Raw genomic sequence first — 21,095 nt, forward strand, 5'->3', positions numbered from 1 at the left:
TATCATATATTTTGATTTAATAATATAATGCTTAATTAACCGGCAATTTACAAGAAAATCGATTGAAATTCAACGCTTTACAAAATGAGTTTGAATAAATTTTCAGAACAATAGAAATTCATAAACTTAATTACAAAATAAACCATGAGATAGTAATGTAACTAAGCTATCATCTCTAAAACTAAGCCTCGCTAAATAAAATTTAATCTTAATTCTATAGTTAATTTTAAATTAAACTTTGATTAAATAAAATAAATTCTTTGGTTTACGGAATGTAATAATATTAAACACTGAAATATTTATGAATAATTAAGATAATAATTACAATATTTTTTTCATGAAGTATATTGACCAAAATTTTGTTATAGAAAAAATGGGACAGATAATAATAATAATATATAGTTTACCTACATATATATAGTTTTATTAATATAATTAAGTGTTATTAATATTAATTCTCGTCTTCTCTACATTTCAGTAATCATTTGTCACGTCAATTTATTTAATGCATGCAAATGTCAGAAATACATTTTAGTCACCCGTCAAAAAATCATAATCGTCTGTCGTCTGTTATATTGACAGTTATTACTTGCGATAAAAAGATGATTATGAACAGTATTGCATAACTCAATCTCGGAATTTGCGCCCAGCATTTTGCCTATGTCTGATATATGCAATACTAAATAATTGACATACCTCGAATGATTACTAATTTAACTTTACTAATGAACGCTGCGTTTGTATCTCTTTATGTATGTCTTGAATAAAATGGCAGTGGATACTATAAATTAAATATTATATAATTTTTATTGAATGAGTGAAAGTTAAATTTCTTTTTAACATTTTTAATATTGAAGTCACTCTTACAGGCTATGATATTGAAATCCTAGTTCTCTGCGAGATTTGCAATTTATTTACAGTTCTCATTAGATGTATCAACATTTGTCAATTCTCGTAATAAAGATGTTGACTTTGCTATAAAATCCTTTTCCCGCATAGCTACAATTTGAATGACATAAATATGAAAAATAACTGTACACATAATTTTTATTTGTTGTAGCTATTCAAGATCGTACATAAAAAGTACATTCCTGCAAAGAGAAGAACGCATTGCCAACTTAGTTGGGGGTATCTTTGCGCACTTTGTGACCTCGGAATGAAGCTTGGATCTTGGTGGCAGCCTTGTTCAGATCCGGATCTGCCAAGTCGATCTTCTCTATGTCCTCCTGGAAGCAAGAAAAAACTTGGTTATTTTTAAAACAAATCATCACCCTATTAATATCCTATTCTAACTTCCGAGGATAGGTCTCTCTCATGAAAAAGAGGAAGTTGGAGCATAGACCCATGCCGCTGACCTGATTGGGTTGGTGGGCTTCAACGATTAGTTATTAACGTACAATTGATAGAGTACTTAATATAAGAGCTTTCTGAGGCGGAGCTTGTCCTCGGAAGGACTGTCGCCATGCCTATTTATGACGCCAAAAAGCATTGCCAGTTTCCGGTCGTAAAGACGGCCGATTGGCGCAGTGGGCAGCGACCCTGCTCTCTGAGTCCAAGGCTGTGGGTTCGATTCCCACAACTGGAATATGTTTGTGTGATGGACATAAATGTTTTTCAGTGTCTGGGTGTTTATCTGTATATAATAAGTATTTATGTATATTCTTCTAAAAAATATTCATCAGTCATCTTAGTACCCATAACACAAGCTACGCTTACTTTAGGGCTAGAGGGCGATGTGTGTATTGTGTATTTATTTTTAAAAAAAAGGGCTTGATTGCCGGTGTCATTACAAAAAAAAACGAGTTCTAATCCCAGTACACACCTCTTACTTTTCTAAGTTACGTGCGTTTTAAGTAATTAAAATATCACTTAAAACGCACATAAACATTTTATTTTATGTATAGACTAGTGCTTGACTGCACTCCATGCACGACCGAACTTGTGCTTGGTACAGGGTTAGAAGCTGTTCCGGCGTGAAGTAGCGCTTAACTTTCTTGAGGATGCCAAGTTTGTTGCCAGCAGTTTTAGCTTTGGATTGGATGCATTGTCCAAAGCTAAGATTGAACGAAATGCTGATAACTAAGAGCTCAATACTTTTCATTATTGGCACAGATACATTTCGGAAAGTCAGACTTAGGGGAACGGACTCTGTTTGGCGGAAAACAAACACGCTTGGGTTTTGGAAGCATTAAACTGTACCAGATTAGTGTCACCCCAATCGGACACCTCGCTTAAGGCCAGATTTACGCGTTACACCAAGGCTTCTCTGAGCACAAGAGTTTCGTCTCCACTAGCTCGTGGACTGGACATGTATCTAACCGTCACAGCTCTGTCATCTGCATACCCAAGGATACCGGGTTTTAGCAGATCATTTATATGCAGCAGGAAAAACGTAGCGGAAAGAACTGATCCCTGAGGGACACCAGCGTTGATGGCCATTAGGTCAGAGGAAGACCCATCGACGACAACTCGAAAAAATCGTCCATTCAAGAAATCAGCAATTCCAGTTGCAAAAGCCAATGGGTAACCCGTAGGCTGGAAGCTTGTGCAGAAGACTTTCATGCCAGACACGGTCAAAAGCTTTCGATACATTGAGTGAAACGGCGAACGCTTCACCGTGCTTATCCATGGCTTCACCCCAGATGTGCGAGGCATACACTAAAAGATCCCCTGTTGACCGATTTTTTCGAAAACCGTACTGACGGTTCGACAGGAGTTCGTTGTTTTCGAAGTATGTCAGAAGTCTGTTATTACTTAATACACGCTCCAGACTTTTGCATACCTCAGACATCTACATTATGTTCTCAAAGGTGTGGAATCCACTATTCCACAGTGGGACAAAGTGGTGGACTTCAGCCTTAACCACTTTTCATTCCAGGAGGAGATCTGCCGGTAATGGGTTAATGCGATGATGATGATGACTTTAGTGTATTTATTGTTTTTCTTATTTAATAATGTTTTGGTCTTGTGTAGTATTTTATTCTCTTTTACGGACCTTTTTGCCGTATACAAAAAAAAAATAGGCCCGATAACGATAACGATGTTTTAGCCTAAGGATAAACAGGGCTGGATACAAAAAAAACCCAAATAAATAGCGGTTATATCAAAATAGGAAATAAGAAAGATGACTAAGTTCGGAAGTATCTAATATATCCAAAATCTTATTAATTTTTTTGGTTGTATTATCAGATTTATAATCAATGTTTTGTTCACATTAATTGAAAATTTCACATTGAATCTAAAGCTTGCACACGACTCTGGGTCATCAATTGAAATGCAGTATGAGTTTATTTCATTTATTAATTCACACACCACAATTATTACACTATAATAATATATATCATAATTATTATAAGTATGTATTCGTATAACATACATCACACTACATTCATATTAACTCATTAACACATCATAAATATATAATTATTTACAGATAAATATAATTTTCGATAGCGAAATGAAACCAGTGCGAACAAGTTCCCACCGCGATCGTCGCCTACGCGCCGGGCGCTGGAGTGCAGTCCAAACCTTCCGCGCGACTCGAACGTACGCGCATAGTACCTGCCACTAGACATTTTTCCGCGCACCGTCTTTTAGATTATAATTTTGTGTTGTCCTAATATTTGCTGTGTGTCATATGTACTCTTCTTGTTGTAAATAATTATTATACTTCTGATTGGAAAGTCTTTGTGCGTGTTAATTCATCCTAACCACGCCCCTAAACTTTATTATTATTATTATTTAACTCTTTATTTGTACACCAATATGAAGTAAGGAAAATAAAAGAACAATAGAAATACAAAGACAGAAGCAGAATACAAAAGGCGGCCTTAACGCTTAGTAGCGAGAGCGGACAGGTGGTGTAAACTTTGTCACTGTAATCATGCCTTTAGTGATTCAGTACCTTGTCCTGTTCTTCCTGGGTCTTCTCCACCTGGGGCTCGGCCGGGGGCGCCTGCTTGCGGGCCTGGTGTCCCCGGAACGAGGCCTGTATCTTAGTCGCCGCATTGCAGAGCTCTGTAACAAAGGATTTTTTTTTTAATATTTTTAACTCGCATCAAAAAGAACTTTGAAATAGTAAACCCCTTTTTATGTTACCCATTTAAATTTTACATAATAATTATTGAAGTGAAACTTCTTTACAGTCGTCGTGATTTCAAACTCGATAAAAACGAAAAAATAAGTTCATAGCGACACAAACACATGAATGTATAGGATTCACATTACACATTTTGTTTCCTATTTAAGTTACCAAAGAAACCGAATAATATCTAGATAAAGAAACAAACACATAAATGTATGGGGCAGAGGGAGATAGAAAATATTATATTTTTTTTTACCTTTTCTAGTTATTTATTTATTATTTACGTACCATAAATTGTGATTGTGAACATAAGATGAGTGAAGTATACAAAGGAATGCTTATCTCTATCAGAGATCTCTTCCAGCTACCCCAGGATGTGAGTAAGATGATTTAATTGTGGTATTGGTCAAATAAAGGTACAATATACTACATAATAAAGTTACCTAAAACTTAAACATTTATCCTAATAGTTTTGATACTCTACATCCACCTCAATCTCGCGTAGACTACGTTTCGCTACGAATAAATTGCAGACGTTTTTTTTATTTTTTTTTTTGTAATTAGGACCCAATTTAAATTACTAGGTACACTATTATAGAACAGAATAAATTGAAATACAGTAATAGTCAAAAACTAAATCAGAAAATTATATTACATAATTATTACCTAATATTAAATATACAAAATAGTTTCAAGTTAGAATTTCTACCGCCAGGTAGCCTAATATTGGAGAGTCGTGTCTATTATAGATAGAAAAATCCTATTACAGTATTAAGGATTACATGTATGATATAAAAACTTGGGTGTGAATTGCTCTAACTGCATAGCTAAATATTAACTCAATATTTAAAATAATGAGATGGTGATAACAAAAAAAAATATATGTGAGCCGTCACGGGACGCCTGGCAAATGTTAAATATTGAAACTGTTTTATACAAGTTATATGCATAAAATAACAGATAACGACAGGAATCAGACATAGCGTACTGGAAAGATAAAGCGTTACAAATTTGTTCCATAAAATAATGACTGACATTTTTATTAAAAACGAAAGTAAAATTAAAAAAAAAAACTTCAAATTTAAAATTCGTTTGGTATATATATTTTATCATTTTGCGTGGCGAAGCTTCGCCACGGCCTGTATCACCACGCCAACAATCAGGTTTACCCTCCGCCTATAGATGTTTCACATCAAAACTTTGTTGTGGGCTCTTCTTAGACCCCCTGTTCTAAGAAGAGCCCGCGTTTGGAACCCTTCTAGCTTTAGTTTTAAGCTTACGAATGCAATTATCACCATCACTTAAAATTAATGTAAGCATGTTAAATGTATGACAGCTTCATAAATGCCAGTGACAAATTCTATATGAATAAAAAATTTTTGAATTTGAATTTAAATTTTGAATTATTTAGGCCGTCGAAAATTGCATAAATATGCATTATTTACGCAACATCACGCCTGTACACTCGAAAGGGTTACGCAGATGTATTTAGTATGACGGTGTCCATCCACATTTTCTACAAAAGTTTGTAGTAGATAGTTATATATTTTTTCGCCACTGGAAACCATTGGTATTAAGATTTAGAAAATTATTTAAAATATAATAGTTTTTTTTCTTGGGCTTTAGATACCAAAGGTTAATTTGTGTAAATACTGATATTCGATTTATCGATAAATTAAAATAGTTACGATGCCTATATAAAAAAGCCGGGCTATAGGAAATTGATGGCCGATTGGCGCAGTGGGCAGCGACCCTGCTTTCTGAGTCTAAGGTTTGTGTGATGAACATTAATGTTTTTCAGTGTCTGGGTGTGTATCTATATATTATAAGTATTTATGTATAATATTCTTAAAATGATTCATCACTTATCTTAGTACCTTCAACACAAGCTACGCTTACTTTGGGACTATATGGCGATGTGTGTATTGTCGTAGTTCATTTATTATTATTATTATTGAAAAGCACCGAAGCATTTTATTTTAAAACAATTAAAAAGCCGCGGACGTTTAAAAAAAGCTTCCTTTATTAACACGATGAACGTATCAAAGGCACCTGAACGCCATCAATCAGCCTTATCACTCGTCAGGCTTTTCAGAGGCCAAAAACGCCCAATCCATCTGAAAAGGCAAAAAGCCCCTATTTTTTCCATTCTCCATCGTACGTTACAATGATAAATGGTATCAGTTGTACTAACACGCATTGACGAGCTATTATCTACCTTGACTGTCGGATAATAGAGTTCATTCTGCTTTAAAAGGATTGGGAAAGGTGGGCCGGACTTATATAACGTTATTGCGGTCAAGATTTTGTGGGCACTCCAGTTAATAAGTTGAATAACAGTGATTACGGAGTGCGATTCTGGAGTAGGTTTCATGCGTCAATCACATTATCACATGACATCATACTAATATCATAAGTGCGAAAGTCTGTTACGTTATTTTATTGCAAGGAAATACCTAAACCAGTGGCGTGCACAGAGGGTATGCACAGGGTATGCAGATGATATAAAATGAGGAAAATCTCCAGTACGAGTTAAGCTGCGGCTCACCAATAATAAATACGACGTTAATTGGAGAAAGCGCTCAGGCTGCGATTGTCAGAGAGTCGCAGATTCAAATCCTGTCGGTTCCGAAAAGTTTTATATGCTTTTTAAATTTATAAAAAAAAGATATTTTCTTTAAGTAATTGTGATTTATTAAGAGACAGGTAAGGAAAAAATACGTTAGGCATGGAATAAAGAGCATCCAGAATCCGTGTACGCGACTAATATTGAAGTGTCAAAAACTTTAGTAGAGTTTCTCGGTTAGTCACTCCATACCATTTAGCAGTTGACAGTCATTATTTTACCGTTAATGTTCTGAACATTTACCACAAGATGGGTAAATAGGAAAAGTTTGTAAGCTAGCAACATTCTGCGGGTGTTAAGTGAGACGTGTGTGGGGCGTTTTTGGACACAATGCACTGCAGTCAATAATGGCTGAATGAGGATTCTGCATGTTCTTAACTCTGTGACTTTAGGTTATTGAATCACGAATTTCATTACAATCTACTTATCTAACTATTATAAGATTATTTCAATAGTAATTTTGAATGGTTTCCTATTCAGAATAAGTCGCTTGGGACATTTATATGTCAAACTGTTGTATATAACACTGTTTATTTAAATATGGTATTAATTATGCACAGGGTATGCACTAAGAAGGCCTATGATATAACATTTAAAAAATCAACTTACCATCGGTCATTCACTTGGTCCGTCAATCTGGTATCTACCAGTTGGAATTAAAATTAGTTGAAGAGGAAATGGTTCATTACAATAATTACTTAATACTTAAATTAGTCTTTGCACTTATAAAATTACAATGTGAAAAATGTTTTGCGTGTGATGTTAGGGCTGTATGTAGGAAAAATCCGCAAGATCCGCCGCTTCCACCTGAATATTACGGGTTCCTTTTCGAACTAAACCCTTTTTTTGGAAACAACGTTACATAGTGCCGCAAAGTTTTTGTTATCCAGATACTTTGAATTATTTACACATTTTTCGGGAAGTTTTCCGTTTATGGTATGACGTGAGGTAACGCTTAGGTATGTGGGCCGCTTTATTTAGCACACATATTAAATTTTATATATCATATACTCGAAGTACAATGCGAAACGCTTTTTGTACGCAAACCATGATAAACAGTGCTGCAAAGTTGTTATTCAAATAATTTGAATTATGAACTCGTTTGTCTCGGTGCTGGAATCTATTGTTATTTGTATGTGATCTGAAAATATTACATATTGTATTATTTTCAAATGATAACAAAAAAAAACAAAAATCTAAATTCATTTATTTCAAGTAGGCTTAAAATAAGCACTTTTAAAACGTCAAGTTTGTCTGTTTGTAATGACCCTACCACGGGTTCGGAAGGCAGATTCTACCGAGAAGAAGCCGGCAAGAAACTCAGCAGTTGCTATTTTCCAACATCAACAATTCATAAACGAATTTACCTAAAGAGAGAAGGTCTAAATTTCTTAGACCAGGATGTGTTTGGAACCCTAAAACTTTAGTTTTAGGTTTACGTATGTAGTTATCGCCGTCATACTCACCAGTATGTACATATTTTTTAACACATCAAAAGTGCCACCTATGAGCCAACTTGAAAGAAATATTTGCCGTTGAGTTTGACTTAAAATAACCAGTGTGCCAAAATAAAATCTATAACGTCCTCGAAATCACCGCAGCGAGGCATAGTACCTAAGACGCTGGCGCCATTGCCCCTTTGAATGGCCAAAGATGGATTAAATATCATTTGGAGTCTTTAATATCTACCATACTACGTTTTCGAACTTTACGTTTTAGGTTCCATATTTTTGCACCATGTTCAAGCAAAAATCAGTGCGTACCACAAGACCCACGTTCCACTTCGTCCAGGTTATTTTTTTCAAGTCGCACTTTAATAATGTTGTATAATTGAATGTCTAGTTTTGAAGAATCATATTCATACAAAAAAAAAATGTAAAAATTAGTTCAGTAATATTGAAGCCTATAAAACAGACAGACAAAAGAATATTTCCTCTTTATAATATTAATATAGAAGTACTGATTTTGTATGGAATCTTTTATACATAACATTGGAATTATATCCACTATATCCATCCGGCTGGTGGAAGGCTTCGGTCGTGGCTAGTTACCACCCTACCGACCAACGCTGGTTTAGCGACTTAGTACCATGTCGCGTAGAAAGAGATTAGGGGTACAGCTTTAATATTACTGCTATACCCCTAATAGGTTAGCCCGTTACCATCTTAGACTGCTTCATCACTGCATCACCAGGACGTGAGATTGCACTCAACTAGTAGTGGAAAAAAAGATGTAAGTTAGAAGAGCAGGTAGCTTTTAAAGCCAAGAAAAGAACAATACAATATGAATCGCGTGGAAAATACAACCGAGAGGCGAAATCTTGATATCATTCGCAGCTAAGCAGATAAATCTCTGTACAAATGGGAAATGGATACATAAAGGCAATCTGTCCGCTGTCAGAGCGGATTCAGTACAATCTAAGTTTCGTCTGAGCGAGATTTTATCACTTTTGATTTTAATACAATTCTGTTTTCAAGCATATAATTATAATATCTTTCATTATTTCCTTATGGAATCCATATAGCTATATAAGTGAACTGGATGGTCCCAGGGAAGTGAGGATACTTGGGTCACAGGCTAACCTTGTCTACGTGTCAAAGGACTCCTCTAGACTGAAAATTCAAATTTAAAGGGACAGCGTGTAGGGACATTTTAGTTTGTCCCAGAGGACGGCCTGCAATGGCGGACACCGCTAGCTGGGTCGCGGATGTGTGCGAAAGCGTTCCCGTGGCCCAGCCACCAGGCGACTGGCAGGAACACCGTGGGGTTTTAGTCGGTACGAGTCCGACATAATCACCGTGCGTCACCATGTATCCATGATGATTTCCCCACGTGAAAAAAAGGCACTTATCAAGCGTTCATACATATAATATGTTACCTTTAATGTAACTTAAAGGAAGAGCTAGGAGGGTTCCAAATGCGCCCTGGCCCACAACAAACTTAGCCATCTCTCAGAAAAAATAATTTATAATAAGATTTTTCTATTAGTTACTTTTTTTATTGTTCAAATTAAATTGTAACAAACATTTTACAATAACATCAGACATCCTCTTAGAAACTTTGCGTTTATGGTGAGGATGGCGAGTTCGCAAGTATAATAATAATAATAATAATAATCATTTATTCAGGCTAAAAATGATGGATATAATAATTACATGAATGCCCTAACCTCTGCGGAAGGAAAACCTATGTTACAGAGGCTAGGTCCTTCCTGATGTTACAAGGGCGCTTGATTATTTGAAACTATAAGTAAAGAATTAATTTTGTAGGTCTGTGTGGGGTATTCTGGGTGAGTGTGTGTGAAAGTGTGTGTGTGTGTGTGTGTGTGTGTGTGTGTGTGTGTGTATGTGTGTGTGTGTGTGTGTGTGTGTGTGACCGTATGTGCGTGAGTGCGTACATGAATGTGCAAGTGGATGGAGTATACCTATATAATAATTGTATGAATCTTTAAAAACTTACACTAAATGTTTACATTTGGACATTCTTTATCAAACAGTGGTAGTTTTATCACCAGCTGAATCATCTTTTACCAGCAAGTCAGATTGCAGTTTTGCTAACTTGCAGTAGAATACAAAAAAATTAATTTAAATTTAATTTAAATAAATAAATATACTACGACAATACGCACACCGCCATCTAGTCCCAAAGTAAGCGTAGCTTGTGATATGGGTACTAAGATAACTGATGAATATTTTTATGAATAATATAAATACTTATAATTTACATATAAACACCCAGACACTGAAAAACATTCATGTTCTTCACACAAACATTTTCCAGTTGTGGGAACCCACGGCCTTGAACTCAGAAAGCAGGGTCGCTGCCCACTGCGCCAATCGGCCGTCAGGCAAACAAAAAAATGTTAACTTAAAATCAAAACTACGAAGCTATTTTTCTAACGCGACGTCTTAGAAGTACCCCAAAGCGAACTTAGTCGGGAAATTTAATGCCATGAAAAGCTTGACTAATGGTAACATTGATTGATATTAGTCTTTTATTCAGTTGCGTTAAACAGTTCTCGCGATAACAAAGGGGGGGTCTAATGAAAAATCTGCTCAGGGGTCGAAAACATTTTCATTATCAAAGAAGCTATTAAGTCGTTATAAACCTTTTTGACTTAATCTTTTCAGGCTTAATGAGCTAATTTTGGAGCTATTAAATATAATTCCCGACGTTTGAAAGGAAACGACTTCCGTTCCCATTTCTCTACGTATACATTGGATTTTTACGCATTTTTTTTAACGACAAATACGTCAGGATACCACTACCGTGTTTAACTAAACAAAATACTATAGGAACGCTTCGTTTTTAGATTAGATTTACTAGTTTATCTACTAATGCTATTACATCCAAGAAATTAAGATTGCTTTGAATGTAGAAATTTCCAAATTCTATAGGCATGCAATTCTATACCACTTGTCTTTAGCGTTTGTCTGTGTGTTGAACGGATGTAGAAAATGTCATCGATTGGTATCGGATCGAAACCGTGATATGTATACTCTGATTTAAAATCAAATGGAAAAATATATAAAAAAAATATGGGAGCCTTCGCGATCTGTAGTGAGACATGCTAACCAGTTGCACGACAAGGCAGTTAGCATTCATTCTCTTATTCATGCCCACTTCTGGGCACAGACCTCCACTCATAGGAGATAAGGTTACAGAGCATAGCCTACGCTGCTACAGGTCGGCGGTTTAAAGCAACTATTATCACAAATTAGGTATAATAACCGGGACCGACAGCTTAACGTGCTCTCTGAGGCACGAGGGTTGCATTTACTTTAACCCAATACAGAATAAGTTCTGGCGCGTCCCGGGATTCGTACCCAGGATCTCGGGATTCGTATTTAGACATGGTAACCATTAGACCAACGAGCCATCGCATGAAGATAGTTGAAATTATTTAATAATAATAATGATGTGTATATCGGATAAGATTCCAAAGCTTGTAACAATTGTCTTATTAACTATTTTGTAAATTAAAATTGGCCTAACCTTTAAATATAAATATCTCCTAATTAAGGTATGTACCTCTTGGGCACTTGGCGTATAAGTGTGGGTTCCAAACCAGTGTACCATAAAGATATTTTTATTATTTATATAATTATACTCTTTATTTGCAAACAAAAAATACAGAAGGTAATTTTGGACCTACCAATGCATAAGTTTAAAGAATGTGTTAAAACACATTTATTACAGCGAGATTATTATACAATTGATGAATTTCTTAATGACAAGGTTGCTTGGAAGCATCCGGCTCCGCTTTCATCTCTCACAAGATAGAAAAATGAATTTTAAAATGTAAAATGTAAATTGTCAATGTTGGAAAAGAGCAACTGCTGAGATTCTTGCCGGCTTTTCTCGGTAGAATCTGCCTTCCGAACCGGTGGTAGAGTCACTACACACAGACAGACTTGACGTTTCAAAAGTGCTTATATTAGGCCTACTTGAAATAAATGAATTTTGAATTTTGAATTAAAAAAAAACACAGACAGAAGCAGGATACGAAAGGCGGTCTTATTGCTTAGTAACGTTCTCTGCCAGGCAACCTTAGGATAAGGAAAACAAAAGGATAACAGACTGCAGGCTGTGCATTATTAAAAAAAAAGACATACTAAAACTTGAACTAGATTAAACAAATAACATAATACATAATATAAATAATAAATCTTAAAAAAATAAAGTAATATATACTTAAACATATCATAAATACATTAATAAAGGTAAATACTATTACAAGTCGTCTTAAATGTAAAATATAGTGATTTTTGACAGCTTTCTTAAATATCAAGTGATGACTGACTTTGCCTTTGATTCCCCATTTGTTGCTTAATTTTTCCAAAAACTGTTGGAGCTTCCGCGCTTCCTGCTCATCATTGATGCAGATCTTTTTCTCATATTTGTATTGCGTAGACGTCATCGACGTGATTCTTTAATCTAAACCTACTTTTTTTCGGATCGTAAATATTTAATTTTTCGCCGAAAAAATGGAAAAGTACATATTATTCTTCACGGAGAAAAATATGTAACGCCGTCACACAGACAGCACTTTTGCGGCTGCAAGCATTCTTTCCACACAGAAGGCTTTATTATAAAAGCCTAAAAGAGTCGGTGCGGTATTATCGTCAAATATTTATATATGACAGTTCACTTTGGACCTTTTTCACCGCCTCTGTGTTTTATAACGCTTATGTACGTATTTTTTTGTTCCGGAAGTTTCACCCGCGTTAAGTAAACGACATAATATATGGGTGTTTTAAGTGGCATTTTGGGATGGTGATCACAAAAAGAACACTCGTCTTAGTTTGTTGATGGACTTTTTCAAGGATCAGGGCGCGTTTGGAACCCTCGTAGCTTTAGTTTTAAGTTCACGATTATAGTTGTGGCCATCATCTCACACTACCAAGTACATATTTGTATTTTTATATGGGCCTACTTAACCAAAATATGTTCTTGACTTTCACTTATGAAAATTTAGCTTAATTTTCTATAATTTGCGAAAAGCAGGAGAATCTGTATGGTATAATTTATAATTTCTTTAATCTTTTTAATCTACACCAAACAGATATTCTGCTTCTATCCGATATTTTTTACTTTCTCTTTTACTTTAATGGCCACGGACCACGGTATGTCCCGTATATAAATTTTTGTTACGTTATAGTTATTTAGAAGCGGTAATAGCCCAGTGGGTAGGACTTCAACTTCGCTTTCCGGGGGCCGAGTTCCAATCCCTGCTTTAACTTTTATCAATTACTAGCGTACCCAGCCCGCTTCGCCGGGCTAGATTTTGCTTTATTTTATTTAAACAATAAACTCACATCATTAAATTAATTTAAGTCTCATAATATATTAAATCATTTATTACTCTCTATATTAATTCTCTTCTATTCTCTTCTCGAGCGGGTGAAGATCATTATCTACACCCATGTACACCCAACAATAGAACATCATCATAGTAAATAAAAGCTGTATTTGATAGTTCAAAAACAGGAGTGCTCCGTTCGTCACCAAACTTTACAGGATTACTCGCCAGGTCAATCCGGAGATTCCCTGAAAGTTTCATTGAAATCAGTCCAGCCATTTCGGAGCCTATACGGAACATACCCACACACTTTCTCTTTTATATATATAGATAGATGTGCGTTTTGAGCAATTAAAATATCACTTGCTTCAACTGTGGAAACGTCCCGAAGAAACCTGCATGCCAGAGAGTTCTGCATAATGTTCTCAAAGTTGTGTGGAGTCCACCAATCCGCACTGGGCCAGCGTAGTGGTCATCATCTCACACTACCAAGTACATATTTGTATTTTTATATGGGCCTACTTAACCAAAATATGTTCTTGACTTTCACTTATGAAAATTTATTTTAATTTTCTATACTTTGCGAAAAGCAGGAGAATCTGTATGGTATAATTTGTAATTTCTTCAATCTTTTTAATCTACACCAAACAGATATTCTGCTTCTATCCAATATTTTTAGGCCTTAGGCCCTTCTCATTGTATAAGGAGACCTGTGCCCAGTAGTGGGCCGGTAATGATGTTGATGAATAGAATAGAATAGAATAGAAAAACTTTATTGCAACACAACACAAAAGGTAAAATACAAGGAAAACAGTAATAGTACTTAGTGCTAGGGTGCTAGAAATTTAAAGATCACGCCCTAAAATCAATTCATCCATTTACCTACTACAATAACATAAAAAAAGAAAAGATAATCAAACCTTTTACATAATCTTTTTGATTAGAGGGTAAAAATGGGTCGACATCACTTAACATGAACCTAGCAAGCGAATAATCTATTAAGGCATCTTAACCCGTAGAGAACCCACTCTATATCTCACGGAAATTAATAATATAAGATAAGAAACCCTTAGCACACTGTAGCGTTAATGTAAAACGAAACTTAGTCCTTAGACACCTAGTTTTAGAAACGAGAATTCTGTGCTACTGATTATAATTTACAAACGTTCTAAAGCTGTCGAATTGTATACAAATTTATGCTTTAAAACAAAGCGTATAAGTTCCTTTTAACATTGAGTTTAAGATCGGGATTTATTGCGATCTCGCAATCGAGAAGTCGATATCGAACATCGAAACACTACAAAGTCAAAGTAAAACAGACCTTATCCGCCTTTTTTTGAGCCGCAACTTATTTGCTACCGATTTTAACTTACAAAACGTACCTACTAGCTGTAGAACTGAAGATAAATCTAAGCGTTAAAACAGCAGTTAAGTTCAATTGAACATCACAATCGAAAAGTCCATCGAGTATTGAAAACGACACTGTAATACGGGTCTTATGATATTACTAATAAGTCCCATGTAACAGTGATGTTACAATCGCGGAGTCCATAGTTGATATGGAGTATCGAAACACTAAAAATCAATTTAACAAATTATGTGCCTGATATTAAATAAAAAAACTTCTAATGTACCCTACATTACAAGTTTTTTTTTGTACTCCGACATTGCACACACGCCATCTAGTAGTAGTATTTTAGTAGTATATTTTATTTATTTATATTGAAAAACCATTCATGTTCATCACACAAACCCAACCCCAGCCTTGACTCAGAAAGCAGAATCGCTGCCCACTGCACCTATCGGCCGTCATTCCACAACAGATTTAAGTCCCGAGAAAAAAATTCTCAAAATTAAAACAGTTCTACCCGCAGAAACCTGCATATTAAGTAAGTGAGAAATTTTCTAAATAATCCTACCACCGCCAACTCAGTTGACGTAGCTCAGATTCAATAATAGCACCAGACAATAAAACAATAAACACTGCAAACATCTTACGGCCTTTACGATATAATTATAATCACAAAACAATTATTAATCAAAGATTTTTTTTCTATAGGTTTCGTTTTGTTTATCTTTTCCTTTATTTAGTTTTAATAGTGAAAAATTTATATGATAATTTGAAAAAAAAAATACAAAGATATTTAGAAGCTTCATAATAAGAGTGTTTGAAAAGATTAAAATTATCTTCATTAGAGTATAATTGCTTGTAACAAGAGTATGTTACCGAGCTCGTCATAAGTAGGTCGAGAATACTTAACATGTATCTAGCAAGCACGGACGTCGGGTTCACTTGATCTGTTAGAATTATGGCAGTTAAATAAATCCCATAACCTGGAATATCTAAGAACTGAATTTTTGTACCGAAATATTAATAAGGACCTCTAGAAAATGTCAATATACTAATTCTTTGAAACTAAAACATATTCTGTGACTGAAGTGACTTGCAAGAAGTGTATGGTAACAAGAGTATGTTACCGAGCTCGTCATAAATAGGTCGACAATACTTAACATGTATCTAGCAAGCGAGGTCGTGAGAGTCACTTAATGCATCTCATGTCGCCGAGGCCCACTCAATATAATGCATTCGATCGAGGATATGTTACGTGATTAACTCAATTTATCATGCCTTAAAAGGAGTCTAATATAAAAGTTTCGTTATAATTAAAAATAGTTATAATTACAAGTTAGCCCCTGACAGCAATTTCACCTTGTGTTAAGTTATGATGCAGTCTCAGTCGGTAGCGGGCTTAATCTGTTCAAATTATGGCAGTTATATTAATCCTATAACCAGAAATATCTAAGAAATGAATTTGATACCAAAATATTAATATTTCGGTATCAAAACTCAATGGTTTTCTCGATGTCCTAATTTGTAAAAATTAAAACATATTCTGTGACTGAAGTATCTTGCAAGAAGCGTATGGTAACAAGAGTATGTTACCGAGCTCGTCATAAATAGGTCGACAATACTTAACATGTATCTAGCAAGCGAGGACGTGAGAGTCACTTAATGCATCACATGTCGCCGAGACCCACTCAATAGCTTACGGTAATGTATAATGCACCCGAACGAGGATATGTTACGTAGTTAACTCAATTTATGTTGCCTTAAAAAGGGGCCTACTATAAAGGTTTGTTATTATTTACTATCAGTTAGAGTATGACTGCAATCTAATCTGGTGGAAGCGACGAGGTTCGGCTTGCCTTTCGTGAGACGAGCTCGATCCACGGCACACTAAAGTTACACTTGTTGGAGTTATGTGTGTTTTAATTCGATCAATGAAGATATCATTTACTTTGACGAAGAAGGAAAGCAGCTTGAGGAAACCTGCATGCCTAAGAGTTCTTCAAAACGTTCTCAAAGGTAAAGTCTACCAAACCGCACTTGTCCAGCGTGGTCTACTGCGGCGTAAACCATTCTCTATCTGAACGAGAGCCTAGCTCTGTAGTGAGCCGGTAATAGATGGATAATAACGTTAGAGTACGTTATCGTAACAAGGGTCACTTGCTAAACCCGAGGACAGTCATGGGCCATTTATTGGATGCCAAACTTTCCCCTTAATTGTCTTCTGGGGCCCGGTACATCTCCTGGGAGAGGGATTATTTGTTGATGCCTCCCGCACTCGTTCTACTACCTCCTTTACTGGACATTACCTTCATCCTCACATAAGAAGGCACATTACGCTATATCGCTCCAAGCCATCGTTTCATCTCTCACAAATCATGGGCTCGTGAGCCACCAACTGGACTCATCTTCTTACCATCTTTATCTCACGTGGGTTCAGCACAGCATGCTTTTTCTACCAACTTCACTGATTCATCATCATCATTTATTTATTTATTTATGTATCAGCCTGCAAGCCTCCATTGCCGGACATAGACCATTCCGAGAGCATGCCACCACACACGGTCACCCGCCTTTCTCATCCAGCCGCTTCCAGCTACCTTAAGGTCGTCTGTCAAACGGGTTTGAGGTCATCCCACACTGCGCCTAACGGTGCGTGTTCTCCACTGCAGAATACGTCTGACCAATGGCCAACGTTCAGACATGACCCGCCCACTGCCACACCAGCCTACTTATTCTTTGTCTAACTTAACTAATCACTCATGTCAAACTCGAATATTATACTATACCATTTAACTTTACATGATATAGAAAAGTTAATGTAGGTTTTTTTTTTATTTCAGCTTCGTTTAACTATCGCTTTGTGTTGCCCTCGGTGGTTTGAAGGAAAGTTTTATTAAAAAACTTACCATCTATGGTGGTTGTTGTCTTCTTCTATAGGTAGATATATAATTATTCTAATAAATACCTTCTATGGGATTCACGAAAACAAGTAGTCCAGAGATAAATCCGTTTAATGTTCACACGGTGATAGGTACACAGTAAACACAAGCACAGAAGTTAGAAATAGGCAGAAGAAGATAAACACCATAGTAAATAAGCAGAAGGAGTATAGAGTGATAGTTGTAAGCAAAGATTAGCGGTAATAGATGTACATATGGCAGAGCGATAACGATAAGCGACAAGCGACACAGGTGTTTCGTAAAGTATCGAGATCATACTAAAGTTCCACAGAAACGGCGCGCGCGCCCGGCCGGTGGCCGACGCGCGCTTGTGTGCGTATGTGAAACGAGTTAAAAGAAACGATCGCGCGTGTTTCCATTGCACGATTTGAATGCCGTGTAATATTGATACTGTTATGTCGGATATTATTGTCGTGATTATTAGTTATTATGATAGTCTGTTTAATATTATGTATGTATAATATGGTGTATAATATAGTGTTTAATATGTTGTGTAAATAGATACTAATATTGTAAATAAAATGATATATATATATATAAGTGCTGTGTGTATGTGTGTAAGTGTGAATGTAAGGAAGTAGGCTACACATCTATGTAAATAGCTTTAATTAAAGTTTTTTTTATGAAACATTTTCTATACTGTCCGTTCTCGTTTTTGCGACAGACTGGTGAATCAACGTGTGATCAACCAGTTGGATATTGGCTGATAAGTTATAGTTTTTTTTTCGGAAACCATCGCCTATTGATGAGTAACACTTCGCAAGGCATGCAAGGAACATGTCCTGCAACGTGGACGTGCCACCCTGTTTCTGTCAACCCCACGCCTGTAATTCCACCGGCAGCAACGCTCTTCAGACCAGAACACATCATAGCAACATGACTGATTAGCGGCAGTAAACGATAGTACTTCCCCGGACAAGCTCTTTAACAAGAAGCTCCATAATGGATTCCTTATCAGAGCTATCTTGCTCATCATTTAAGTGTTGTGGTATGCTTGACCAGTTCCATTATTTTCTGGCAGCTGCATTTCTTGAACACATTATCATGTAACACGGCTATAGATGCGAGCCTTGCACAGGCAATCGATGGATGGTACTTGTCTTTCTGTATCCAGTAGCTACGGTTAAATGTAGAAACCGATAAGGGGGTTTAGTCTAACGCCATACCCGTAACAGGCTAGTCTGCTTCAGTGTGCAGTCAAATTCCTTGACCGCGGACTTGATGCTAAAGCATTCTCTATCAGCTAACCTTTGGACGTGTGTCCAAAAAATCTTATGACATGGATAAATTTTGAATCCTTCCATAGGATCTACAAAGATATGACGGTTTATATTTTCATAGAGAACATGGAAAGAATCAAAATATATATTGACCTACATACAATAAATAAATAAGTATTCACACAAATATATTATTTGTAGTATGAATAAAAAAAACCAAAGAAAAGAAACATACAAATAGAACGATAACGATTTACTGTTCCCAAAAGCATACAACTTTTTACACATATACGTAGGTACAATTGTTGTCAGCTACAGAAATAAAAATCCTTAACTGTTTATTAGATGGAAAAAAATACCAATTTTCTTGCTCTATTTTCGCGTATAATACGTCGCCGGGACAAAGAACACCGCCCATTGTGCTGTGAAGAGTTCGACGACGGGAATATTCAGGGCCTAATCTTTCATCCACATCCCGAAACTTTCATCGCTCGTCCGCTCGGTTGTGAAAGATAGCCCGCGATGTCGTTCATACCTTTCATCGTCACTTCACTAGAATGAGGACAAGAGACTAACTAATTTCAACTGTAAAAAGCGTTGATAACTTTAAAAGAATAAATTTTAATTAATAATTATATATATAAATTGTATACTTTTTATTGTGCGCAATAAAAGTTAATTTATTCATTCATTCATTCATAATATATATAATGCGAATGGTTTAATCACAGTCAGCCTAGCAAACCATCTTAGACGACTGGGGTTCCGTGGTAGTTGGCAGCCAAGATGTAGAAAGTGGTGTTGCTGGACTCGGCTAGGATAGTTCGCACTTTCTTAATCTGTCGCCCTGAACCCCGGCCGTCTGCTCTCCCCAGCCGGGGTGTAATCCTCCGCCCGGTGCAAATATGTGTTTCGGTATTGGATATTTAAGAGTATTAATATAGTTTTGGCTCACTTTATATCTTGTTCACGGGCGTGAGGGTAAATTTCGATAATGTAATCTACATTTCAGGCATCAAAGCTCATATTTTTTTTTTTGAGTAAAAAATATTATTTCTTTATTACTAAAAGATAATAAAAAAAAACATAAAAGTTGTATATGCGAATCACTGTCGCTCCAATTCGTTTGAAATACCGGAGCAGTGACTCACATACCTGCAGTCCTACCAGCCAGCAATCATCTTTAGTATGCCTTTAGGGAGCCACATCTTTTGCGCATTGAGGCATAAAAGCAGTCAGTCAACATTGTCAGGAAGAAATTTATGGATATCTAGATTCGATTTTTTTTTTTTTATTTATTGTTCAAAATAAAAGTAACAAATATTTTTCCAACATAATTATCCATCCCCTTAGAAACTATGCGTATGTTTGAAGTGTATATTGATGGGCTTTTTTTAAGCAGCCTGTGTACGTTCAATATGCCGAGCTGAACCTTAAGACAGTTGCAAACCACTATTTAGGGAAATCAATATATTATCATTGCCAAGTCTTTATATTTATGAAATTTTCCTATTCATAAAAAATATCCTCATTTATTCCCCACACTATGTGAACTGTACCCAAATAGGAGGGGTAGGCCACAAAATATACTGTGGCTGCCGACGAGGAGGCTGGCATTATTTTCTAAAAATTCTTATGGCATGGCTATAACTTTATATAATAAACTGCCAGACTGCCATAAAAATTTGCCGCTCAAGACCTTTAGACGAGTTATTTTCATAATACTTAACGACTTAACTTACTACAGTGTTAATTGAATATTTAAATGACAATAAGATCTAATTATGAAAATTAAGCTTAATTTTTTTTTGTTTTTAATTTTGACTTAACAGTTATTCATTGTAAAGTCAACATCTCCTGAGGATGCCCCGGCTTACGTTTGGTGTGGAGTATACGGATTGAAGTAATTATAAAATTTGACTATAATTATTATTAAGATTTGCACATTGTCGTTGACAGTAGATGTGTAGGAGTGTATTTTAATTATTGTAAACCAACTTATTGTGTCCCACAATTCTAGCAAATAAATTATTCGCCTGAAAAAAGCGCAAC

At 35.8% G+C, this 21,095-nt stretch overlaps 1 protein-coding gene across 2 annotated transcripts in view; it reads right to left on the reverse strand.

Moving 5' to 3' along the window:
- Positions 1-323: 323 nt before the first annotated feature.
- LOC120634951 (sperm surface protein Sp17) overlaps positions 324-21,095 on the reverse strand; it is a 158,047-nt gene continuing 137,275 nt past the window's right edge. For both annotated transcript variants that reach the window (XM_039905851.1, XM_039905852.1), the window contains exons 3-4: positions 3,905-4,017; positions 324-1,226 (exon numbers count right to left, since the gene is read on the reverse strand). In XM_039905851.1, coding sequence (XP_039761785.1) covers positions 1,119-1,226; positions 3,905-4,017 — 221 coding nt within the window. In that variant the 3' untranslated portion in view covers positions 324-1,118. The remainder of the gene's footprint in view (positions 1,227-3,904; positions 4,018-21,095) is intronic.

The sequence above is a fragment of the Pararge aegeria genome, chromosome 25, assembly GCF_905163445.1.
Source record: "Pararge aegeria chromosome 25, ilParAegt1.1, whole genome shotgun sequence".
NCBI classification, from domain to species: domain Eukaryota; kingdom Metazoa; phylum Arthropoda; class Insecta; order Lepidoptera; family Nymphalidae; genus Pararge; species Pararge aegeria.